This window comes from Balaenoptera physalus, assembly GCF_965194825.1.
Source record: "Balaenoptera physalus genome assembly, chromosome: 2".
NCBI lineage: Eukaryota > Metazoa > Chordata > Mammalia > Artiodactyla > Balaenopteridae > Balaenoptera > Balaenoptera physalus.
This window is the reverse complement of record NC_138883.1, coordinates 63,143,780-63,170,845: the sequence shown is the minus strand read 5'-3', so window position 1 is coordinate 63,170,845 and position 27,066 is coordinate 63,143,780. Positions and strand designations below refer to the sequence as shown.

The 27,066-nt window shown below is 35.0% G+C and overlaps 1 protein-coding gene across 10 annotated transcripts in view; it reads right to left on the bottom strand.

Annotated features, from left to right (window-relative positions):
- The window catches only part of RALGAPA1 (Ral GTPase activating protein catalytic subunit alpha 1), a 218,988-nt gene that overhangs the window by 105,119 nt on the left and 86,803 nt on the right, over nucleotides 1-27,066 (bottom strand). For 6 of the 10 annotated variants that reach the window (XR_014261120.1, XM_082451982.1, XM_082451981.1 and 3 more), the window contains 8 exons: nucleotides 24,838-24,967; nucleotides 22,884-23,121; nucleotides 21,688-21,849; nucleotides 13,124-13,264; nucleotides 6,110-7,645; nucleotides 4,234-4,358; nucleotides 2,757-2,973; nucleotides 1,514-1,690 (listed from right to left, as the gene is read on the bottom strand). Coding sequence is in view for 9 of the 10 variants with exons in the window: in XM_082451982.1 (XP_082308108.1) it covers nucleotides 1,514-1,690; nucleotides 2,757-2,973; nucleotides 4,234-4,358; nucleotides 6,110-7,645; nucleotides 13,124-13,264; nucleotides 21,688-21,849; nucleotides 22,884-23,121; nucleotides 24,838-24,967 (2,726 nt within the window). In the remaining variant the exon portion in view is untranslated. Of the gene's footprint in view, nucleotides 1-1,513; nucleotides 1,691-2,756; nucleotides 2,974-4,233; nucleotides 4,359-5,326; nucleotides 5,408-6,109; nucleotides 7,646-13,123; nucleotides 13,265-21,687; nucleotides 21,850-22,883; nucleotides 23,122-24,837; nucleotides 24,968-27,066 lie in introns of all 10 variants that reach the window. The other 4 variants (XM_082451983.1, XM_082451984.1, XM_082451979.1 and 1 more) reach the window with 4 other exon arrangements.

The window sequence follows — 27,066 nt, the reverse complement described above, 5'->3', positions numbered from 1 at the left end:
AGTTGCTCCACACTCTCTTTAACCCTGGTATTGTGTTTTTAACTTGAGCTGATTTATTATGTGTATAGTGGTACCTCACGGATATTTATATTCCCTGATTACTAGTAATGTTGAGTATCTTTTCATCCAAATTTTCATCTAAGTTTATGTTTAAGGACAACTACAGTAAAAAGTGTTTATTGTAAAATAAGAATTCTTCTTTGAGTAGTAACTTAAATTCTGTAACGAGCAGACTGTGGATCCAACCAAACTGGCTCCTATCTTCCACTCAGCCCTCATTCTGCAATGGGCAGGCCAAAGTTCTTACTTATCCTCTGGTAGAAAAGATGTGGAAAAGAAGAATGTGAAAACATAGGATGGGTTCCTGCCTGTTGAATATTTCACTGGCCAAATTTCACCAGTTTGATTTGGCTGAAGAAATGTGCCTAATTCAGACATGCAGACATCACTGCTCCAGTCTTTCAAGTTCCAGCCAACCACAGGATGCAAAAACCACCCTATTGGGGCTTCCCTGGTGGCACAGTGGTTGAGAATCTGCCTGCCAATGCAGGGGACACGGGTTCGAGCCCTGGTCTGGGAAGATCCCACATGCCGCGGAGCAACTGGGCCCGTGAGCCACAGCTACTGAGCCTGCGCATCTGGAGCCTGTGCTCCGCAACAAGAGAGGCCGCCACAGTGAGAGGCACGCGCACCGCGATGAAGAGTGGCCCCCGCTTGCCGCAACTAGAGAAAGCCCTCGCGCAGAAACGAAGACCCAACGCAGTCAAAAATAAATTAATAAATTAAAAAAAAAAAAACCACCCTATTGATATTTCATCCATCAACCATCAAAGGGGCGTCAAATTGCAGTAGGAACCAGAGTGAATCTGGATAATACAGTGGAACTCTTGAAGTATGGGCCACAGGCTGCTCAGGCTGCCTCTGGTCACTGTACTGCTCTTGGAATAATGTGACCCTGCCTTTCACGACTCAATTTCTTGGACCCCACTTGTCATATTATTGTCAGGTTTGGCCACACATAAAAAGTTGCTGAAAAGCATAATTTACTGTATTAATTTACTATAATACAGAATATTAGTATATTGACAAACAGACCTTATTTTAGGCAGTGTGCTTTATGTTTTCAATAATAAATAGTTTACCAAAGAAATCTACAAAAATCTAGGCTAACTCTGAAAATCAATGAAAAAGGTAAAGTGCAGTACCTCAACTTTTTTTGGTTATTTATTTAAAAATTGCTGCAAGAAATGCTCTGGTGCAAACACACACAAAATTTTGCGTACGGTATTAGGAGTTCATAGAGTTCCCTGAAGCTTATCCATGTGGACTCCAGGTCAAGAAACTCTTATATTAATGTTTTTTTCCCTCCATTGTTACATAAAGATGAGTGAAAAAAATAATACTTAAATAGTAATAAGTAATACATAAAATCTATCAAATACAAGTCTGAAAAGGTTCTTTGGTGGCTTAAAAAAAATGCATTTAAGGAATACACTCCCTTGAGTAACTTTACCAGTAACCGTTGCAACTTCAGTACAAAAAGCTTGTTGATTAAGACTGCTTGTTTCCGAATCGATGTGAAGTGTGGTTAGACTAGCCACTTCTTGCTCTTCAGCACTCTGATAATGGCCAGAACCTGAATCCACATCAGCAGAGGATGCATTCCCAGTATCAGCTCCAAAGCCAAAATCTACAGGAAGAAGAAATGCTAGTGTACAGAAGTTCCAATTACAAAACAAAAATATTTACAAAAGAGACACAGCTACTTCATCAAAATAATTAAATATGAACATTCCCCCCAAATTTATTCTATTTACATACCACTCAGGCAAGGGTAAATAATGTTAACACTTTGAAGTTTATAATTAGAAACAAATTTTTAAAGATCCTCATAGCCTATTATTAACAAAAATAATGATAAAAGGACAGAGACATACAATATATCATCACTATTCTTATCCCTGTTTTCTGATAGCTGGAAATATACTTAACTGCTTTTCAAGTTTTATAATCTCTAGAGGAGAGATATATATAATAAAAATGCCACATACGTGGTAAGAGTCATTTTTATCTCAAATCATATTTCCAGTCCAAGATCAGAGTAGTATATAATCCATGAGGGCAAGAAACATAATTCTCCAATGCATCTCCCAGCTCTTCACAAAGTTGGTTCCCAAGATTTTGACTTTCTTCTTTTAAATTTTGGTACCCTTCACTGATTGCCAAGTGTAATACAGAATTACAGCAGAAAAGCTATGTGGTAGTAATATAGCACCAAATAATATCACTGATGTCATTTTAACATGAAGCAATTATTCAAGTAAGGTTCTGGGTACCAGAGCATTGAACGTAACTGTACTGAACATACTGAAGCACTGACCATAACTAGATAGTGGTCCCCAAATACGACTGCATGAAATAGTCCAACTCATAACCATGACTGCCCTTTATTCTAATACCAAGTCCATCCTTTTTCCTGTCTATGTGTCTGGTCTTAAAATATCATTTGTTCTATGAAAGAACACTGTTTTTTGTTTTTTAAATGCCTTTAGTTGGCAAAATAAAGAGGCCTCAACTTGAAGTGATTCCCTAAAAAGTCTTTTGGAGTTTCACTGAAAATGAAATCAAAATACGTATATGGGAACCCCTAAGTAATGTTAGAGAGGAATATGATGGTTACGTAAACTGTCAGTCAGTCTCGAACAGAAAACAAATCAACAAAAACCGTACTGCTCAAACAGAAAAAAGATACTTGCTGTCAAATTTTCGGCCATCATATTGGAAAGCGCTGAAAGAATCCGAATGACTGTCTGAGCTGATGAGATCACTGCTCCCTGCACTGGCAGGAGAAGTCCATTCTGAGGGCACACCTGGGTCATCAATAGGGCGCATTGGGTTCTGCTTGTTTAGAATATCAGGGAGGTCTTTGGGAATTTCGAGGCTACCTGGACTACTTCCTCTTCTTGTCATAGTCTAAAAATTCAAGAAACATTTTACCATTAAAAAAGTTTTTTTGAATTCTCATTAAGCATCTGAAATCTTTAATTTCCAAGACAATCATCACAATAAATGTTGAAATTTAGGGCATGAAGTAGGAGGGGGGGAAACACTAACTGAAGACTCTATGTAACTGTATGGAGCTGGATCCTGAACTACTGTTGGTCTGGCTAAAGCAAAGACCCAAATACCATTTGGTGCTGGGCCCGAGACCCTGAAGCCTCAAAAGGATCCATGGAATGAATATTAAGATAAGATAGTAGGAAGAGCAAAGTATTCAAATGGAAAAAAAAGAGGCAAATGGAAGAGGGAATTCCCTGGCGGTCCAGTGGTTAGGACCCTGCACTTCCACTGCAGGGGCATGGGTTTGATCCCTGGTGGGGGAACTAAGGGATTCCTGAAAGCTGTGCAGTGCAGCAAAAAAAAAAAAAAAAAAAAGAAAAGAAAAGAGAAAAAGAAACAAATGGAAGAGATAATGGAGGGAGGGAAGAATGACAGCAAGGATGTCATTCTATGATGATTACATATAATGATTCTATAACTTTTTTCCCACTCAAGGAAAAAAACTTAAAAAAAAAAAAAAAGGAAAATGTAACGGAGTTACAGACTTTCACTAAAGTGACAAGTTGAAATCTAAATGGAATATTGTCCTTTAAAAAAAGCAATTCCACATATATTTATCTTTCCTTAACAATTAAGTATCATTAGGACTAAAACTGCTTCTATTTTCATTTTGCCTTAATTCTAATACTCAAGATAAAGATAACTTTAAAATCTATTCCAAAGTTATCTGTAATGATTAAGTAACTGATGTTAGCATGCTATCAAAATGGTGTGAGTTGGGCCAGAAGACCTCCATGGTTATCTTTCCTGCTGAGGGCTGGCAGCAGGCATCAGAGTACTCTAAGAGCAAAGATGAAAAACAGAGAAAGAACTAGGAAGGTAGTGGCTTATACCACAGGAGCTGAGCAAACAGGTATCCCAAATTTTCACCCTGGTCAAAACTAAAAGCCTGCTTGTTTTAGGTCTTTGAATAAAAAATACTATAAAAATATAATTTAAAAATCTTAATTCAAAAAAGGGTTAAATTTGGGGTGAGGGCTAATTTGAAAAAAATTTTCCACATGTATATCATATACATATCATATACATATATATACATATACATATATATGTACATATCTTTTAGTTTCTCTACCCTCCTCTCTAAAATCAAATAAATAAAATAACACTTACTGAGGCATTACCACTTCGAAGTCGTTCTGCTATAAACTCATCCATCAGATCAGGAACATTAGCATTGCTGCTGCCAATATCACTACTAAGAGGGGGCAGTTTTGTGCTCATGTCCTCTTTATTGACTAAAAATAAATAAATAACTATATATAGTGAAGAAAGACTTAACTACATTTCCTAAATTTAAAACAAAAACAGCCAAAAAATTACCTATGCCATATCAATTATTTGCCAAACATGCATCTACGAATAATTTCTCTCCTTTTAGATTTAAGAATTAGTAAATTGATATTTACTTTATTTAACTAAGCAGATGTTAGTCAATCTTCAGTATAACCTTAAACAGCAAGAAAGCTTACAGATAAGCACTAGTTGAAGTTAGGTTAATATTGCCTATAAAGAAACTGGTATATTTTTCTTTCTTCCTGCCTCTGCTTCTATTTGGAGTCTTAATAATTTATAATTCCATTTTCCCCAAAGAATATTTGCAAGAAATATATCCCTTGAATTTAAGTTTAGATATTAATAAATTAAAATTCTATGATTTTGACATAATGTTGTTTCTATTCACTACAAATCTAATGTTATGCTTTAAGAAAAAAGAGATTTATTTTCACAAAGATTTTTCTGTTTAAAAAAACCCCCCACAATAGTTATTTTGATTCTTTTACGACTACATTATGATTTACATTAACAAGAAAGTTTTAAACTTGGGAAACTAACTTACAGAAAATGATATTTACTTATTTCACTATTATGCTGTTGAAAAGGTGATTTCTCTGCAACCAAAGGATATCAACACTGTTTATATTCCTCATGAACTACAAAGCATTTCAGGTTAAGAAAATATACTGGTCAGGAAATCACTCTGAAACACCATTATCTTTATACTATTTGGCCAGGCTTTTTTAAGCTGTCAAATACTGCCCTCAAGTGGCATTAATGGCTCAGTGCGAGATGCAGCGTTCTGTTAATCATGCTAACAAAACCATGTTAAACAAATAAAATCAAAACCTACCTTACTGCTGAAAGTTAATTTTCTATAACTGTGAAGTTATTTTAAATTTGAATCAACATAAGAGAAAACAGTTACCATCATCTTGCTTTCTGTAATCTGTCCATAGAGGTTCCATATTTAAATCATGATTGGCTATCATGAAACCTTTATGCACATCTAAAATCTCAGAAAAAAGAAAGTAACGATAAGTGTTTTAAGGATATAACTTGCATTCTATACAAATGAATGCAAAACTAAAAAGCCTACAGCTTGTTTGCAAATGGTGTAAATGAAAAGTAACTGAGTCCACTTTGAGGTTTAAGAAATAATTTCCTCTTCAATGACAGTTAACTAAAAATGTTGGTGTTGGTTGTAGGACCTTGATTTCCATTATGTTATATCATGTCACAGTAATCTACCAAGAAAAAGATAAAATCAAGTAAATCAGCAGTAAAAATAAATGAACCCAATTATATAGAGCTGGGGCCCTTTTAAATGTAAACCATTGCCGGGGGGGCAGGGGAGAAAGTATTCCAACTCCTCGGTAAACTTAATTTCAAGGTTCATGTAGTACACACTCAGAAAAATAACGGATTTAGATAGCCTTTGGAAGGTCATTAAATTTTCCTGTATGTCCCTCTTTCCTATCTTGTTCAGCAGCAAAGAGGTTTAACTAAATGCTTTATAAGGGAAATTAGTAATTTAAATAAACATTTTATGCTGGGAAAAATACAGCTGGGGAAAGGCGCATGCATAACCAAACAGAGAAAGCAGTGACCATCCCAAAGCTTTTTGATTGCTTATAGCTTGCTTCAGTTGCATTAAGCCAAACTGGTGCTGTCTTTCTCCTTTTGCGCTCTGCACACTGTCAGTGCTCACCTGCAGCTTTCCTTCCAAAATAGCCCATTACATGACTGTACAGATCCCTCAGTGGAGCCTCTGGTGGCATTCTGTTCTGCCTCTGTGGGGAAACATTTGCCTTCGGCTTCGAAAGAGCATGTACAACAGTTTTATAAACGCCACCCAGGGAGCCCTGCTGTAGTCCTGCCTCATGACTTGACGACTTAATAGTACTACGACTACCTCCTAACTGATTACTAGCAATTCCTTCTTTTTGTAATATGGCGGTGGGGATCTCTGTAGATTCCTTAATTGTCTTGCTACTTACTGACGCCGTGTCTAGAGGCCTGTACACACCGGGTTTCACTAGCTCGGTGACACTGTTTGAGCTGGCGTGGGGGCTGCTGATGCTGCTATTGCTGCTGCTACTAAAGCCACTGAGCTTCCGCAGCCTCATCTTCCACGGAGCCTCTTTGCTTTCCAGAGGATTATAAAACTGAACTGACTCAGTAGATGGTCTAAAAGTAACGTGAACACTATTTCGTTTTTTAGAAGCAATTTTCATGATTTTGGCTCTATGAGTTACTGTTTCAGACAAGCTCCTTTTAGTTGGAGAAAGCTTGCTAGTGCTTGTAACATGAGGCATTCTGTGGTTAACAGGTGCTTTTAGAGTAGTTTTCTTGGCATGCAAAACATGTGGGACAATGATTTTTTCATTAATTTGCATACCCTTAACCTTTTCAGCTAGTGTTATATCTATACAGGCATCTAATTCTGTGGCCGTTTGTCTATACAGATGTTTCCTCTTTTCTTTATCACAAGGGCTACCCGAACTAGGTTCCGATGACTGTTTATCACTGTTTAGTTGTTTACATTTTTCAGAAGTTTTTGTTCTCACAAAGCTGTCTAACTGGTTGGGTGCACTGTTATTCATGAAGACAGCTGAGTTTGATTCTTTTTGAAACTGTATGTTTTCAGGAGTCCCAACAAAGGAGGTGGTATTTTCTGATTTACTTTCCTGGTCTATGTGTTCTAATTTATCTAAGGATGATCTTTCATCCCTATTTGCTGCAATAATCACTTCCTGTGAAGCTACATCTTTACCTAACTCGTTTTTACTATGACTTTCCTGGTTTTCCTTAAAATATTCTTTCAGGGAGGAAAGAAGATCATCATCTCCTTCAAGGTCAATGTACTGGATTTGTTCAAAAGCTGAATCTGCAAGTTCTACTGGATCTATTAAGTGACAAAGATGGTCATATATGCTATCACCAACTTCCAGAGAAGACTCTCTACTATGAGTATCAGTGATGTGGCTTTCAGTGGATCTAGTTATTGAAGAAGCCTCTGTGGAACTCTGCAAGCTTGGTGCATGACGGGATGAACTGTCAATTACAGGAACTGCACCTTTGGCTCGTTCAACAGTGAATGGTTCCAAGATGTCAGAAGTGCTGCTACTTCGAGGCAATGGCTGCTCCTCACTCAAAGCGCCAAAAACTTCATTTCCAGGGTCTTCGCTTTGTGAAAAATGTCTGACTCTAGTTGAACGAGGAAGTATTTGAGCATCATCAATATCTGTAAAAAAGAAAAATTACAGAGTAGGAACTATACGAATATGAAAAATAGGTATTAATTTCAACCATACCCTAAGCATATGCTTAAAAATAAAAATTTTTGAGATTTTTTTTGTAAGCTCAATGAAAGAAAATCTATTAAAAATACAAATCTGTTTTTAAATAATGATGTGCACAAGCCAATATAGCATGTAGTATAAATGAATTAGAAAACTACCAGAATACATTTTAATATGTTAACATGCATAGAAATAGACAGTGAGGCGATGAAACATTTGGAAGTGCAGTTAAAGATAGAGCTGTGCCAATAAATCAAGCAATTCAAAATTGCTATTCAATTTTTTATACTTATTTAAGTTCCAAGCAGAAAAAGTAGATCTTAACACAAAAAAGCTGATCTAAATATCCCACTGCAGAATCTTATAGGGTCTTATAAATTCCTGTTTCCTTCCTTACCAGGCAAGAGACATCATCACCTTTTCTTCAAATCTTGCTTATCTATTTGATCACAGATTACACATGGAAATCTCCACCCTCTTCCTAAAGTTCTCTTTGTCAGGCAACTATTTATCTGTTCTACTGAGGTATTTTACTTTATTTAATTATAGTATTAAAATCTATTCATCCTATCAGATAAAACTAATACATTGCTAAAAAAATTAATTGTACTTTTTCATTTCTGACACAAACACCATTAATCTACTAGGAAGAAACATTCTCTGCCTATCACTGGCCCATTCCATTAAATAACCATCAAACCCTAAAAACTGTACCTATGGCTTCTTACATTTCTTTTAAAGAATTACAAATTTTAGAGTCAAAATGGACATCATAGATTATTTAACTCTCTCACCGAGGAAACTGAGGCCCAAAGAGATGAAGCCACTCTCTCAAATTTGAGAAGCAGGTTTAGTGTTCAACGTCATTACATTGTTTTTACTGCCTCAAGTGCTAAGTATATGGTAAATCCTCAAAAATATTTACGAAATTGAAAATCACAATATGAAATACTATTTAGCTGTAGAGATATATACAAATTACACATTTTAGAAGTAAAATACCATGTCTATGAATCTATCATGACCTTTAACATTACCTAGAAATAACTAAAAAAAATTTTTCAGAAGCCAGAAAAATATAATGAAAAAAGGACACAGAGTCAAAAAGTCAGATGTTGGGTACCCATTAGGCTTGTAATGCAAAGATTATAAATAACAGAACTATAACTGATCAAAATGAGAAGATTTAGATCCAGAGTAAAACAGTTACTTGTCCAAGATCACAGATATACTTATTGATGGTGTTAGGTCTAAAACTTTGGTTTTCTTACTCCAGACTCTGACACCAGTTTTCTCATTTATAAAATGGGGATAGTAATTAAAAATATTCTCAGGATCCATGCAATGGATGAAAAGAGGCTAGTCCTTCTGCTATTTCACTCATATCCCTTTCTCTGTATGAGGTCCAAAAGGAGCCACCTTATACTAAATTCAGATCAAGAGAAGTCTGTAATATACTAAGACTGCACTATATTCCTGAAGATATACATTTGGACTCCCAATACGGGTCAAATACAAAATATCTCCTAAAGTTGAAACAATTTCTTGTTATCATTAAGTTGAGGAGAATACAACACTTTAAAAAAATGTTGGCTTTCTTCTTCACGCACTACACTTAGAATTCTTCTAAATGAAAAAGCAAGCATTTCCTCAGAAACTTTGTATTTATGCATTATACTCCGTTTATTACTGTAGCAGATAAGTAATGCATATTTGTGTATCTTGACGAATGCTAAGTATTTTGGTTTATCTCCCATAATACGTCATAAGAACCTCTGCCTAGAGATCATATTCACATACTGGTAGAAGGAAAGCATGTCTTTTATATTAAAAATTAGTAGCTGCTAATTACTAAAATATGAAGCTAGTTCCTCAGGGGGGAAAAAACCTCTTAATCTGTAATAGTAACATACCACTAGAAAATTTAAATAATTTCTAAAACAAGGTATAGAAAAAAGTGCCAAAATCCCTTTTACCAAAGTTAAATTCTATTCTCGGTTAATCATAAACACTAGCTATCAGTAATAATATTTTTACAGCTCCTGAATTCACAAAATCATTTATATTACTTTATGTAGAAACTGATGCCATTTAGAAGCTCATTTTTTCTGAATTACCTAAAGGAAATGACAATGTCCTTTATGTAATTAAAAAAATTTTTTTTTGCCTATTTGGGCTATAATGGCAATGTACCTTCAAGGTAAGTTAAGAACTATAGAATATCTATGTTTCTGATTCTATTATTAGCAGAGGCTAGCAAAAATTCTACATCTTTTTATGACTAGATGTTCAATTTGTAGGTAATTCAAAGCAGTATGCACATCATTGAAATCACATGAAAAGACTGAAAAGCAATAAACCAAGCCCAAATAATTAACTTTAATTTTAGACCACTAAAATTTAAAACACTAAACTATCTTCTACTCTTATCCTTCTAATATTGTTTCCCTGACTCTTAAATTCTGGAAATAGACAAATGACCAATATTTTTTTTATAAGAAAATTATACAGTTTTATTTGTTTGCAAACATGTTATATGATGCTGTGTTTAAGTTAGATTCAAACTTTTCTTGAGATGTACTTTTTAAAATATTAACACAAATTATTTCAACAACAACAACAAATCTAATTTAGAATTATGCTAGAATCTGCTGGTTTTCTAGGTGGAAACGCTGTAAAAGGTTACTATCACATATTGATGACGAGAAGAAATAAATTCCTTGATTGTGCAAAGAAGAACCTGCTTGTTTGATTAGAGATAGAAAATTTTCCTCCTGATTAGGCAGAATTTAGGAACAGGATGGGGCATGAGACATACCATCTTCTTTCTCCTGATACTCAGAAAATAGAAGCAGAGAGATCAAACTATTTTGCTCTACAGTGCTCAATTCAAATACTGAAGTATTGTTAATAACCTTAGCAGTCTACATAATATGGCCTAGACAGACTAGAATCTAACAGCATCAAATATGGCAAACAAATTAGCAGTTTTGAGAACTAACTGGAAGAAAGTGGGTTTGTAAACTTTATTTCAGGGTGAGACACCCACAGTACTTGATTAGAAAATAATAAGAAACAGCTGCAAAAGTCAGTTGCCCACCATGCCTATGTTCTTTTACATCCCTTCTATCACGAAAGTATTATTTCTGACAGTAAAAGCTAATTTGCTTAAGAATAATTATTGAGATTTCTGACTTCTCTTTATCAGGAAAATAAAGACTGCAAGACTGGGCTACCATATGTGTAAAACTACAGTCTAGTGTAGAAGAGAGGACAGGAAAAATGTGCCTGCCCAGACACCAGCACTACCTGCAGAGCTTTAAAAAATAAACTAAGATACTCCTGCAACCCACAGGATATTATATCAAAACCTGAAACAGGAGCCTGGGAAGAAACATTTGTTCAACATCAGATGAGTCTAATGTTAAGAACTAAAGTCACTGACAGTGTCAGTGCCCTTGAAATAGTCCCCAGAACTTAAGAAAAACTCTCCAACGATATTCAACTATTCAACTAGTTTAGTCTATCTATATATAGCTATACCATATAGCATCACGTTCACAACAACGTAGGTTGAATGGTCATCTAACCAAGAATACTAGAGGAGAAAAAAGGGCTGGATAAAAATAGAGTACATTGAAAACTGACAGCCACTTCTTAGAAAACGTAGTATGTTAAAATAAACAAACGTAAAAGGAATTAAAAGAAGTGCCTTTTTACCCCGTAAGTATTCAAGCGTATCAAGTAAATATTTTTCTGGAAAACTCTACTTCTAACCAAAAGCTAGAGTGATTGTCTATGGGTAGTTTCATTGTCTTATTGGTGAAACAGTTATAGAAACCTCAACTCCTGAGCTTAGATGACGCATCCAGGAAATATATTATTATGAGTTCAATTAAGCCTGCTCACAGCAGGCGGAGAGAGAAAACTATGAAGAACAATTTCTTCTTTTATGTAGTTCACTTTCCTTTTTAATTTTGAATTATATATCTCCTCTTGGTTTGAGAGAAATCTGTGATCTTAGGGATGGTGAAAGGGACTTTACCTGAAATAACATTATTAATAAAAATGCACCTTCCCTCACATAAGCCTACAGTCAATTAGAAAGTAAGAGGGTACAAAGATAGGTTGTTAAAAAAACCCCAGCAACCTCACCAAAAGTGGCAACGTCAGGGAAGTACTCCTAAGAGTATAGGAAAGCACCCAAGAATGCACCATAACTTTCTTTGAGCTAGCACATTTTGCATAGTAAGCACAGTTGACCCTTGAACAACACGGCTTTGAGCTGTGCAGGTCCTCTTATTTGTGGATTTTTACAAGTAAATATGTACTACAGCACAACACTACGTGCAGTTGGTTGAATCTGCCCATGTGAAACCACAAAAATGGAGGGCCCACTGTAAAGTTATACATGGATTTTGGACAACGTGAAAGGTCGGCACCCCTAACCCCTGCGTTGTTCAACGGTCAACTGTATATTCAACACAAATTTGCTTCAGTCTAAAAGACAAGGCACTGTATGATCTTAGTCATACAAAAAATTTTTTTACAAAGAAAAAAACTGAACTATGGTGATACAAATTACAAACTCTGTGTGTGTGTGTGTGTGTGTGTGTGTGTGTGTGTGTGTGAGAGAGAGTGACTGACTCAAAAGTGTCACTAGGGAATTTTGGGGGTAATGGAAACATTATACTTTGTCTGGGGTGAAAGATGATGGGGGGGTGTACAATTCTCAAAACTCACTGAACTGAACCCAGGAACTATGCATTTTATTATATGTTAATTAAGCCTTATTAAAGAGCAGACCATCCCAATACTGGAGATCAAGGACCTGAGGCAGAAGTGCAAAGCTGACCAGGTTTTGAGGCTCCTTAGAAATTGGGGCTTCACAGAATGGTTGCTTTATTTGGTTTAAAAGTGAGTTGAGTTCTTAGAATTCTATATGCTATTATAATCTAATATAAATACAAAGATTTATTCGAAAACAACTTTTAGATTATGTACTTTTCTCAAATACTGATTCCCCTGGCTTAAGTTCCATTACTATAGATGATGAAGAATGCATTATTCAAGATTGACCATATAGTTAGTCAAATAATGACATTATAAATATACATTACCACTTCACTTAACCACCTGAGAAGAAAAAATCAAACATGAACAGAAAAAAAACTGACCATTTACAACCCAAAATATTGGTCATTGGCACAGCACTAAACTTAGCACTTCCAGAATGAACTGCAAGGATAGCATTAGAGTTCAAATAACTCAAAATGTTGATTGCTCAACCACTTTCCCAATTTCCCACACCTCCCCCAAAGAAATTAACTTTGAAGAGTTTATTTGATTAAGCAAAATTTGAAAGCAGAAGGATTAAAAAGTGAAAAAGGTGGTGCAGAAATTAGCAGAGGTGGCACTACCTGAAAGCTCATCAGAAAGGGGAGTGAGAACAATATCAGGCAAGAAGGGTTTGGAAGTATGGATCAGAACAGGAGCACTTTTAGCACTGCGTATATAGGCCGATGGCAGAGCACATTCACCAATGGATCGGCTTCTCATGGCTTTAAAAAAGGAAAAGAAAGAAGTGGGGAAGGAAAAAAGAAGTGACTATAATGAAAGGCTTGTGTCACAGAAAAAGCAGCAACAGAGAAAACTAAAAGATACAAAGGAAGGAAATCTTAAATTAAAACATTTCAGCACGGCAAATACTGGCAAGCTGTAAGAAAAGAAATCAGAGAACACATACGACATTTCCAATGTAAATTTTTTGGTGTAAAGCAGGAAAATGTTTTTTTTATTATTAGCAGTTACAATGGTATAGCATTAAAAACAGCAGACACTTTAATTAGCACTATGTTCTCAAAACCAAAGGTCGAAAAGTTCATCGAATGGAAACACTGAAAAGAACCAATATTAACAGTTCCAAGAAATTTTAGGTACCATATTTGGGCATTTCTCTGAGCCACTCTGAGGCAATTCTGAGCCATTCTTCTTAATGAAGCTGAATTCCAAGAACAAATTCTTTCTTTCATACTTTTTCCTAATAAAGTTTCAAAGTCACTCATAGGTCTTTTTTAGAGAATTTTATGTAATTCATAATCTAAAGAATTAAATCTCATGGTTAGTATTTGTTCCTGGTAAAAGAATGCTTGATCAAATCAGTACCTCCTATTTATATTAAAGTTAACAGTATAATTTTAAAATTTTAAGTAAAAACACAGAAAATAGAATTTGCAATCAGCATGAAGAATCGAGTTATTGAGAAAAATAAGTTTATGCTTATTCAAATCTTAAGCATATTATGCAAAAATTTAAAAGATTAAATTTTTAAAGACAAAAAACTTAAAAACTGGAATTTTTTAAAAAAAATTGCATTTGTAGTTGTATTTGGTAATTTCTTAAAAGTAACCAGTTCACAAAATTAAAGACAAATTCTGACACACTTAGAAATAATCAAGTTTATACTTCCCAAATATTTTTTAACTTAACTTTTAGTTTAGAGATTCTTGAATAAATGAAGGTATGTATGAATGGAGAATTTAAAAGAAACAATATTGCATAATAACCAGTGTAACAGTGACACTGATAAAAAAATACATATATCTGAATGTTACCATCAATTCAAAATCTTAGATTTTTCTGATTATTAGAAACAGCTGGTTCCCCGATGCCTAAATCCCTTAGGCTGTCACACAAGGCCTTTGCAATCCAGCTGCAATATCCACGGAAACTTCTCCTTCTGTTCTCCCATGTTGCTGCCACACAGAATTTTATACTGTTTCTTGCAGATTTCATGCTCTTTTTACAACAACATGGCCCTGTGAGTTCATAATATATTTGGTCTTCTTTTCTTCTTGACACTCCTTCATACATAAAATGTCATATCATCTGTGATGCTTTTAAGACTCTCCCACATAATTAACTTACTAGCAATACAGCAATTACCAAAACAAACAAGAATTCCTTCTTTTACAAAGCTTACAATCTATTTTTAGTGGACTGTATGTTTATATGTCAGCCTCCTAACTTTTCAAAGGCAAAAACTATAACTTCTTATCTTTATAACTCTGGTACCTGGCACATATGAGCTCAATAAATCCTTACTGAATGAGTATCTGTATTTGGGCAGCACAGCATAATCATTTGAAAAAAAAAGTTTTCATTGTGAACATACAGAGGAGAAAACCAAAAAAAGTATTAACCAAAAACTAGATGTATATCATAGAGTTATAACTGGAAAAGGATAATTAGAGAGTCCCTAACCCCCAAATTTATTAACGGTGGCAAAATAAAGGATTCTTTAAGAGCAGCTTTCAGGTAAATTTATGTGCAGCAAAACATGGAAGGTTGGAATATATTAAGAAAAGGCAACAACATGCCTTCAGTGTATGACTTTCTGTATAATGTATTAAAGATAAATATATTTTAAAATTGAAACCATATACAAAATGTCAGAATCTGACCCTACTCGTGATTTCCTGCTAGCTTCTTCTCCCTCTCGTGAAAGTGACGACAATTTTATAATCCAATTTGAAATAAAAGTTACGTTGACTTCAAGGTAATCATTTCTTAAAACTTATTAGAGCAAAGACAAACACATAGGTAAAACTTGAAGTGCTGCTTATCAACACAAAAGGTAAAATGCCACCTACAGTTATAATCAGATGTGATTTTTAGAGATATTTCTTTTAAAACTAAGTTGAATCAAATTTTCGATTCCATAGATGAATTACAAGTTTCTTGATTTTTTTCCCTTGGGTTAGATAATTCCTTGGAGATAACAATTCCTTCTATTCCTTCTTTCCCACCACCAACCTGAAGGAAGAGCTTGGGCATTTCCCTTGGAATTTCTCCCATTATCACAATGGTGTAAGTTTGTGTTCTGATCCTGAATGAATTCTTCAGAAGTGCACCTCTCCATCTGCTACTATACTACAGGTCTTTATGCATACCTGGAAATCTGTCAAGTGCCTCACAGCTGGGCAACCTATGCTACAGAAAATGACTTAATGAATTAGCTCCTGGGATTTTGGGGATTTACTAATCTAAAGCTTAGATCAGAGAATCTCTGTAAAGCCACTGAAACTGGTCTAACTTCAGTTAATTACCCTACAATAGTCTCTAAGTGTTCAAGTGAAAGGAAGAGTCACACGACTCTCACTTTAAATCAAAAGCTAGAAATGATTAAGTTTAGCGAGGAAGGCATGTCAAAAGCCAAGACAGGCCGAAAGCTAGACTGCTTGCTCCAAACAGCCAAGCTGTGACTGCAAAAAAGGAAAAGTTCTTGAAGGAAGTTAACAGTGAAAGGGCGAATGATAGAAAGCAAAACAGCCGTATTGCTGACATGGAGAAAGTTTTAGTTGTCTGGAAAGAAGAGCAAACCAGCCACAAGATTCTCTCAAGCCAAATCCTAATCCAGAGCCAGGTCCTAACTCTCTTCAGTTCTAGGAAGGCTGAGAGAGGTGAGGAAGCTGCAGAAGAAAAGCATGAAGCTAGCAGAGTTGGTTCATGAGATTTAAGGAAAGAAGCCATCTTCATAACATAAAAGTGCAAGTGGAAGCAGCAAGTGGTGATGGAGAAGCTGCAGCAAGCTATCCAAAAGATCTAACTAAGATCATTAATGAAGGTGGCTACATTACACAACAGATTTTCAATGTGGACATAACAGCCTTCTATTGGAAGAAGATGCCATCGAGGACTTCCATAACTAGAGAGGAGGAGTCAATGCTTGGCTTCAAAGCTTCAAACCTTCAAAGCACAGGCTGGCCCTCTTGTTAGGGGCTAATGCACCTGGGGACTTCAAGTTCAAGCCAATGCTCATTTACCATTCTGAAAATCCTGGGGCCCTTAAGAATTACGCTAAATCTACTCTGTGCTCTACCAGTGGAACAACAAAGCCTGGATGACAGCACATCTGTGTGCAACATGGTTTACTGAATATTTTAAGCCCCACTGTCAAGACCTACTGCTCAGAAAAGATTCCTTTCAAAGTATTATTGCTCATTGACAATGCACCTGGTCACCCAAGAGCTCTGATGGAGATGTGCAATGAGATTCACATTGTTTTCATGTCTGCTAACACAACATCCATTCTGCAGCCCATGGGTCAAAGAATTATTTCAACTTTCAAGTCTTATTCTTTAAGATACATTTTGTAAGGCTATAGCTGCTATAGATGGTGATTGCTCTGATGAATCTGGGCAAAGTATCGATACACTGAAAACCTTCTGGAAACAAGAAAACCATTCTAGATGACATTAAGAACAATGTGATTCATGGGAAGAGGTCAAAATGTCAACATTAACAGGAGTTTGGAAGAAGTTAATTCCGATCCTCATGGATGACTTTAGTGGAGGAAGTAACTGCAAATGTGGTAGAAAGCACAGCAGAACTAGCCTGAGGATGGGACTGAGATAAAACTCAGTCTCAAGATAAAACTTTGAAGAGGAGTCTCTTCTTATGAGTGAGCAAAGAAAGTGGTTTCTTGAGGTGGAATCTACTCCTGGTGAAGATGCTGTGAAGACTGTTGAAATGAGAACAAAGGATTTAGGGTATTATGTAAGTTTAGTTGATAAAGCTGTGGCAGGGTTTGAGGGGACTGACTCCAATTCTGAAAGAAATTCTAGTGAGTAACATGCGATAAAACATCATTGCATACTACAGAGAAATCATTTGTGTAAGGAAGAGTCAACCAATGCCGCAAACTCCCTTAATGGTCTCACTTTAAGAAACTGTCACGGCCACCCCAACCTTCAGCAACCACCACCCTGATCAGTCAGCAGCCACCAGCAAAAAGACTATGAAGTGCTGAAGATTCAGACTCATGGTTACCATTTTTGGGCAATATTTTAAATTAAGGTATGTAACATTGTTTCTTTAGACATAATGCTACTGAACATTTAACAGACTGCAGTATAGTGTAAACATAACCTTTATATGCACTGGGAAACCAAAAAATTCGTGTGACTCGCTTTATAGGGATATTTGCTTTATTGTGGTGGTCTGTAACCAAACCTGCACTATCTTCTGAGGTCTGCCTGTACACTTTAATTTTTAAAAAGCAGTTCCAGGTTTACGGGAAAATTGGGTGGCAAGTACAAAGAGTTCCAATATATCCCCTTCTTCTCCCACCGCCACCTCGAGTTTCCCCAAGTACTGACATCTTTCATTGGTATGGTACATTTTCTACAACTGATGAGCTAATACTGATACAGTGTCATTAACAAAATCCACAGTTTACATTAGGGATCACTCTTTGTGTTGTACATTCTATGGGCTTTTGACAAACGTATAACATGTATACACCATTACGGTATCATACAGAATACTTTCACTGCTCTAAAAACCCATTGTGCTCCACCTATTCGTCCCTTCTTGTTGCCCTGCTCCCCACCTCCACTCCTGGCAATCAGTAATCCTTTTATTGTCTCTTTAGTTTTCCCTTTTCCAGAATATCATATAGTTGGAATCATAGTGTATGTAACCTTTTCAGATTGGCTTCTTTCACTTAGCAACATGCATCCGGAGCTCCTCCGTATTTTTTCCACGGCCTGATAGCTCACTTCTTATTTTCAAAGAATAATATTCCACTGTGTGGATGTACCACTGTTTGTTAATTCATTCACCTATTTAAGAATATCTTGGTTGATTCCAAGTTCTGGCATAAATTCCGAGTTTATGAATAAAGCTGCTTCAAATATTTGAGTGCCAATGTTTGTGTGGACATACGTTTTCAACTTACCTGGGTAAATGCCAAGGATGGTTTGATTCTATGGTAAGAGTATGTTTCGTTTTCTAGGAAACTACCAAACTGTCTTCCAAAGTGGCTGTACCATTTCCACCAGCAATGAGAGTTACTGTTGCTCCATATCCTTGTCAGCATTTCATGTTGTCAGTGTTCTGGATTTCAGCCATTCTAATAGATATGTAGTGGTATCTCATTGTTTTAAGGGCAATTTAATTCCAAATCCTATAGATTAAACCTACAGACATATCTGCATGTAAGCACAAAGTATAGAAATATACATGACTATATTCTGTACCATTTTTAAGAGCACAAAATTGGAAATAAACTAAAAGTCCATCTTCAGGATACAGGTTAAATTATGGTACTGACATGTAATGAAATCTGATGCAAGGAGTTCAACATTTTCTAGTATTAGTATTTTCCAACTTTATGCAGCTACCTTTCTAAACAAAATTTGTAATGCTTTAACTTTTTTTTTTTTAACATCTTTATTGGAGTATAATTGCTTTACAATGGTGTGTTAGTTTCTGCTTTATAACAAAGTGGATCAGCTATACATATACATATATCCCCATATCTCTCCCCACTTGCGTCTCCCTCCGTCCCACCCTCCCTATCTCACCCCTCTAGGTGGTCACAAAGCACCGAGCTGATCTCCCTGTGCTATGCAGCTGCTTCCCACTAGCTATCGGTTTTACATTTGGTAGTGTATATATGCCCATGCCACTCTCTCTCTTTGTCCCAGCTTATCCTTCCCCCTCCCTGTGTCCTCAAGTCCATTCTCTAGTAGGTCAGCATCTTTATTCCCATCCTACCCCTAGTTTCTTCATGACCATTTTTTTTTTTTTTAGATTCCATATGTATGTGTTAGCATACGGTATTTGTTTTTCTCTTTCTGACTTACTTCACTCTGTATGACAGACTCTAGGTCCATCCACCTCACTACAAGTAACTCAATTTTGTTTCTTCTTATGGTTGAGTAACATTCCATTGTATATATGTGCCACATCTTCTTTATCCATTCATCTGTCGATGGACACTTAGGTTGCTTCCATGTCCTGGCTATTGTAAATAGAGCTGCAATGAACATTGTGGTACATGACTTTTTGAATTATGGTTTTCTCAGGGTATATGCCCAGTAGTGGGATTGCTGGGTCCTATGGCAGTTCTATTTTTAGTTTTTTAAGGAACCTCCATACTGTTCTCCATAGTGGCTGTATCAATTTACATTCCCACCAACAGTGCAAGAGGGTTCCCTTTTCTCCACACCCTCTCCAGAATTTATTGTTTGTAGATTTTTTGATGATGGCCATTCTGATCGGTGTGAGATGATATCTCATTGTAGTTCTGATTTGCATTTCTCTAATGATTAATGATGTTGAGCATTCTTTCATGTGTTTGTTGGCAATCTGTATATCTTCTTTGGAGAAATGTCTATTTAGGTCTTCTGCCCATTTTTGGATTGGGTTGTTTTTTTGATAGTGAGCTGTATGAGCTGCTTGTAAATTTTGGAGATTAATCCTTTGCCAGTTGCTTCATTTGCAAATATTTTCTCCCATTCTGAGGGTTGTCTTTTCGTCTTGTTTATGGTTTCCTTTGCTGTGGTAATGCTTTAACTTTTTATTTGATAGGTTAGTCCAGTGAGCAAGCCAGGCAAGACTGTTTTAACATAGGTATCAGAAAGTAATCATAGTCAGCTATACTTTTAAGATGAGTATTTTACTCACACATGCTTTTATAAAGATTAGAAATACGTCAACATGTTAGCAATGATTTCTTCTCATTAGACACCTAATATGCTTTTGCGCTTCCTTAAACTTTACTTTCCACACTAAGCATAAATTACTTCCATAATCAGAAAAGTATATATATATGGAACTTTTTAAAAAGATTCTAGTTTTAAGTAAAATTTTAAAATTAAAAGAACAATTCCTTCTTAACCAATACAGAAATATTTTCTATAAATGTGACATTAACATAAAATGAAGAAAGGCATTTCAGATGTAATCAACATCTTCCCAAGAATTTCAAAATGTAATTCTATACCAAAATTAAATTATATTAATTTTTATCCATCAATATCCTTTTTCCTTGTATAATCTCTCATTTTTCTGGCTTGACATATACAATCAATATATTCTATGGTTATTTTATAGGCAGAAGACAATTGTGAAAATATTCTTTTGAACAATTTTAAACATTTTTAATTCTTCTAAAATCTTTAATTTCCCTATTCTCTTTCTACTTTTGTTTATTCCTTTAGAACTGTAATTCTTAACACTTCAGAACCCATCATTTCATAGAAGACATGTCCTACAACAATGCTTTTCAATTTTTTTAAAATAGTAGTGTTTTTCACTGATTACCATCAAATATAGATATATTCCCACAGAAAATTCTCCTTCCACAGAATCACAGATTGCAAAGCCTGAAGTAACGTCAAGCAATTTTGTTTCAGGCATGTGAGATATTATCATACCCACTATACAGATGAAGTAAATAAAGCCTAGAAAGTTCAGTAAATTATTCAAGGTTATCTAACTATTTAGTGACGAAAGAGTGAAAAAAAAGATCAGGACAAAGTCCTTGTTTTTCCTTGCAGCACTCTTTCTACTACAATGAAGACCAAGTTATAAATCTCTGAGAGGAAAAGGAATAAGATGGTAACTAGGTCCACAGTATGCTGAGTGATCCTACATCCAGAAATACTTCCCATCATAGAAATTTCTTCCATGCTTGTTAAAGGCAGCAAGGAACCTAACAATATACTCCACCTTGGCCTCAGCTGTCTACAAGTAGAGAGCATGAATTCCTCACTGGAAGTTTGTGAAGCCAATATAATTGTGTAATTGTAGCACTGAAAATAAGCTACCTAATTTTCCATGTTTATGAGTATATTCACTTAGTAGAAACTATATCAATTAATACATGAGTTCTGTTAAGTGAATCAGAGTCCTACTTCTTCAATTCTGTAAAGTAACGGTTTAAAATTATTGATATCAACAGTAAAATAAACTACATAAAAACAATAATGTAAGATACATCTTAACAGCATAAAGCAATAACACAGCATGTCATCGGACTCCAAGTATTACTGAAAAAAATGTTTTCCTACGGAAGTTTTTCATTTAATAACAAAAGCCAACGGATAAGAAAACGGTGTATTTATATACATTGTTACTAAGGACTATAAACGTATTGCCCCATACAATTCTCATGATTTTAAAGAGTACATACCAACAGTTTTTTGCCGTACTATACTCCTCGCCTTTTCCGTTCCTGGGGAACCAGTGGTTGTTGCACTTCTCTGTCTCATTGGGGCTTGGCCAGGCTGATCACGACTCCATCCTCTAGAAAATGACTTGTCAACTGAAACTTTCTGAAATTCATGTCCCACTCCTAGAAATGCAGATTTTCAATCTCAGTGTACCATCACCATATCAATAATCTCTTCGAATTATGTGTGCCACTTTGCCTCAGACTCTTAGGTTTACTCATAAAGTAACTAGATAAAATGCTTGCGTACTATAAGGTTTTTCTGAACTTCATTTTCATGGTCCAAAACGGAGGCAGATTTTTAAAAATACAACATCAACAATAAACGATTATAAATCCTCTGCCACCCACTTGCTTCATATAGAAGTGAAACATTTGGACAGGCAAAAAAAGGACAGAAAATGAGCTAACCAAAATCCATCCTGTGGTGGAAGTTACTCTATCTCTACCTGCCAATAATAGCCACTTGGAAAATAAACAGTCCAGGAAAAAGTAGTCTGGTCACACACTCAGCACTCTGGACTATTGTTAAGTATGAAATGTGACTCAGATGTAATCTCTAGATAGCAACTAGTTATTAAGAGTGAAAAATACTAGCAAACCCAGAATTATAAGGACATGTTTTTATGATATAATCACTATGTTACTGTCCCTCTCCAGCTTTTTAACATTAGGCAGGTATACAATCCACATTCAGGAAATGTTTGCTTTTGTTAAAACTAAGAAAATGCTTTTAAAAGAATTTCTCACACAATTCTTTTTAAATAGAGTAACATGAAATCACCTTCTATGTTTCAATAAAAAATTGTGTATGATAAAAACGAAGAGTTTTATAAATTTCCATTTTGGTTAATTATTAAAAATAAAATATTTAAGATTCTGAATTATTTATGTAACTTTAGCTAGATATGTACAGAACAACATACAGAATACTTTATTTCTCATCAAAATTACTCTTGAATTTAAGGCTCTTCAAGAACAATTACAAGGTACCTACATGCTTCACTGTTGAAAATTTTTAACCTTCAGGGTAAATTAAGGAAGGAATAATTACGAGAAAATATAACTTTTACCTTCACACCTCTCCCTGGCTTGATTTTCCCAGACCAAATTATTTAAACAAATTTATATGGAGCACCTTTGTGAACAACTCTTACCTTTCCCTTTGTGCTTTTTTTGTTTCTGTTCACTCAGCTTATCCAATGGTAAATCACTGAGATCCAAACTATATAAATTTCTAGCTAAAACTTTAGTTAGTGTCTCCATAGTCAGTGACCATTCAGTGGCTAACTCTTCCCAATAGGTCAACGATGACAATACTGAGAGTAAGTCATCCCAAAGTTCTCGGGAGATGTACACATTTAGATTTGCTTTAATCCAGGCAACTATAAGAGTCTATAAAGACAAATAATCAGAAATAACAATGAAATATATTCAAAATCAATTATTAAAAAATTACACCAAAACAAGCAGAACTTTAAATCATATAATATCCATGATATCCTTTCTTGGTACATAATACTTATAAAAGTAATTCAAGCACTCATTAGTACCTACTATAAATTTCAACAACTGCCAATTCCCAACATTCTGGCATTAGGACAAGTTACCAAAACTGAAAAGAAATCTCCCTAAAGTTTAACTACCTTTCATGCTGCATTATGTTAATGTTAAATAAATGTTGTTTAAAAAGAGATAAAAGTCTCCACAGTATTACGTGTTGTAGTTAGTAGTTATTGAACTGAAACAACAAAACCTACATTCTCAAATTAAAGATGGGAATCACTAACTATACAATTTGAATATTCTAAAAAAAAAAAAAGTTACTACAGATATATTTAACTTACTGAAATGTGTTTTCGAAAACTTATACGTAAACTGAAGGATAAAATTAAATTTCATTTTAAAGACACCAGAGGAATTAAAGGTGTTCTGTAACAAATCCAATCATAGAATAAAAAACTTATTCATAAAAGGGCAGAAATTACTGACCAGGCTGTACCCCTGAGACTTTATAGATTTCTACCAAAGATATAATCCTCCTATTGAAGAAATAAGTCACAAAATAAAAGTTTTTCAAAAGTTTAACTCAACCAATTTTACTAAGGAATTCACATAAATTTATACATTAAATATAAAGATAAAAATGAGTAGAGTTTATGAAATTAAACAGTAATAACTAGTGGCCCTCCATTCTATTTTTAAACATTCAGAGTACAAAAGAGTTATTCCATGTAGCAAGCTAAAATTTTACCTTCCAATAGTGCCCACCATTGGGTTAGTTCTAACAATGGCGGTGGGGGTGGAGAACTCATGAAGTCAAGAGGAGATTAGATAATAAATGTAGCTGGTTTCAAAGACTTATTCACTACCATCACAGAATTTTAGGTGAACTAACATATCTGGGGAAAAAATAATCATTTGAATGGCTACACTAATGGCCAAGAATGAGAGCTGAGATAGCTTTTATCCTTGACATTAAGAACCATTTTATCCATGTATTTGTATTTAATGTGTCATCTTTAAAAAATACTACTTTGCTTTCTATTTTCCAAATAATCCATAATACATTTAAAGTCAGTACTCTATCCTTAGGTTGGGAAACACAACATATAATTCCTACCACTGATACTTCAAATGAAGATGTGAAGAGCTTAAAATCTTCCAGAATAGCATGGTAAGAAAGAATCATGATTTACTTCTTTTTCTTTACTAGAGAACGACTTAAAGTCTTGTTTTTCTAACAATCCCAGAGACCTGGAAACTCATAATGCAAACAATCAAGCCATTATCATGAAGCTTTCTGGCAGCTTTTTGCAATCATACATAAGTGTCCCACACAAGAGATAAATATAATCAGCTTGTTTTAACACTGTTTTCACAGACCTGATTGATATTTCCTCTACTCTATTAGGTTGTGAGTTTGTATGTATGGCAAATAGTCTATTTAGATAAGCAACTTTTATTTGGCTCTACAAAAAATTATTTAATATGAAATGCTTTCTGATTTAAAGCTTTCTTCCCAGGTAGTAAGTTCAGGGCTCAATGAGTCTTAAGAAAAAATACCTATCTATCCACCTATTTATCTATTTATTTATTTATTTTTATTGCCTGGAAAAGTGGTCCTGCAAGTCGACCTGCCAAAGTCATGTTTTTTCTCCCCTGGAACTGTAGAAAAGCTTGTGATGGCATCTTCAGTACAGACTCCGTGACTCTGAGCAACACAAGCAGCATCTGTTCCCTTAAAGTAAAAAAATTAATTAATGTTTCCTTTTTGCACATGTTTGCTTTTGGTTAATGAATAACTTTCAAATTAATATTTGTTATAAAAATGTTATTATCTTTCAATAACTCAAATACCAAATATCTTTCAAAATTTTAGAATTCTTTAAATATTAAAATATAAAATTCCATTTTATAAATCTATACCAGCCATTTTTAAGCCATTTCTCAGCCACAATACCCCTCACCAAATAAAAACGTATACAACAGCTGATGAACTGGGAGTGAGAATATGGAGACTGCTCCCATTCCTCCACCCCACAAATCAAATAGTGACCTTAGGGAGCTGTCTGAAGAACACTCATCTGTCTATACAATACAATTCTACCTTGATACCTGTCCATCTCATCCATCTTTACAATATGGAGAACAACTGCATATCTAGAATCGTACCAGGTTCAATTTCAAAAATTACATGATATTTTAAGACTAACAAATCACAATGAGCCTGACAAGTAATCAAGAACCATCACTCTATTGCTTCTTTCCATCCTTTTTCGTTTGGCCATCTTTCAATTCTTTATCCTCTTTGTGAACTGCAAGTCAAGCCAACCCTATTATATTATCCTTATCTTGCCTCTTCCTCTTAGATGCTTAATATTAAGACCATAAAACTACCTTATTTGCACCTGATAATTCAAAAACTGATGCAACCACATACAAAAAAAAAAAAAAGTCTGACAAGGGAATTTCAGTTGGGTGTATAGTCAGACTAACAACCCAAGTCTATCAAGCCTCCTCCTCTCTGGCTTATTTGCAGGCCCATTCTAGGCATAGCAATATGTGGGACAGTCCATGTGAGAAAAGCGGCAGAGGCAGCAAGAAATCCCAGATCTAATATCATGGTTTTTCTGGGAAGTAAGGGCAGAATTAAATATAAAAAACCACTCAATGAAAAATATCCTGAATTTATTAACCAAACAAACGTATGCATTCAACTCATAAAAATCAGAGGTAACACGTTTGTAACCTTAGGTTTCTAGCTAGCTTCACTATATGAAATGAAAAGCCATTTAAAGTCAACCACATATTCAATAAAGAATAGGTTTTCCAAATAAATCCTTCTGATTTGTGGTCAAACCATAATTCACTCATATATTATTAGATAACTTTTCACTTTGTAATACAATAATGATTTTAATTCATAAAGTCTTATAAATTCGATGTAAATATGTGAGAAATCTTTCATAAATGCTATGACTTCAAGGGAACTTATAAAATTTTTAAAAATTCTAAAATTGTGTTCCACATAGCAAGTCTCTCACTTTAACCTGGACCAACAGCATTGATTCAAAGCATATAAAAAGAAATAACAGGGAAGGACTAACAAAAGAATGGTCAGTAGGACCACAGTTCAAATTTATGCTGTGTGAACAATGATAAATTACTTAATCTCTTTGTGCCTAAGAATCACCATGTAAAATTATCTACCTCATAGGGTGCTACAAGGATTAAGAAAGAAAATAGATGTAAAAAGATTAAAAAGATACCTGACACAGAAAAAGTGCTCCAAATCAGTTAATAACTACTTCTAGATGTAACTATATCAATATTACGTTAATCAAAAGTTTTTTCAAAATAAAACCATTTTCCCATATGTAACAAGACACAAAGTAGGCATATTCTTTGACTAAGTACTCCCAGTTTTTAAGAATGACTCAAAAGAGGAAAATTGTATACATACAAGGATGTTCATTATCCTCCCCTCCTCCAACAACAAAGTAAGTAACTACATATCCAGCAACAGGTGATTAGTTAAGAAAATTATGGTACATACATATGGCATAATACTATGTGACTGTGTGTGTGGTTTGGTGAACCAGATGTTCACCAAAGGGCAAACAATAATTACCTCTAGAGAGTGAGCTATTGGGCAACTTTTATTTTCTTTTTAAAACTTTTCTTTGTTTGAATTTTTTTTTTTTTTTTTTTTTTTTTTTTTTTTTATTTACGGCTGTGTTGGGTCTTCATTTCTGTGCGAGGGCTTTCTCTAGTTGTGGCAAGCGGTGGCCACTCTTCATCGCGGTGCGCGGGCCTTTCACTGTCGTGGCCTCTCTT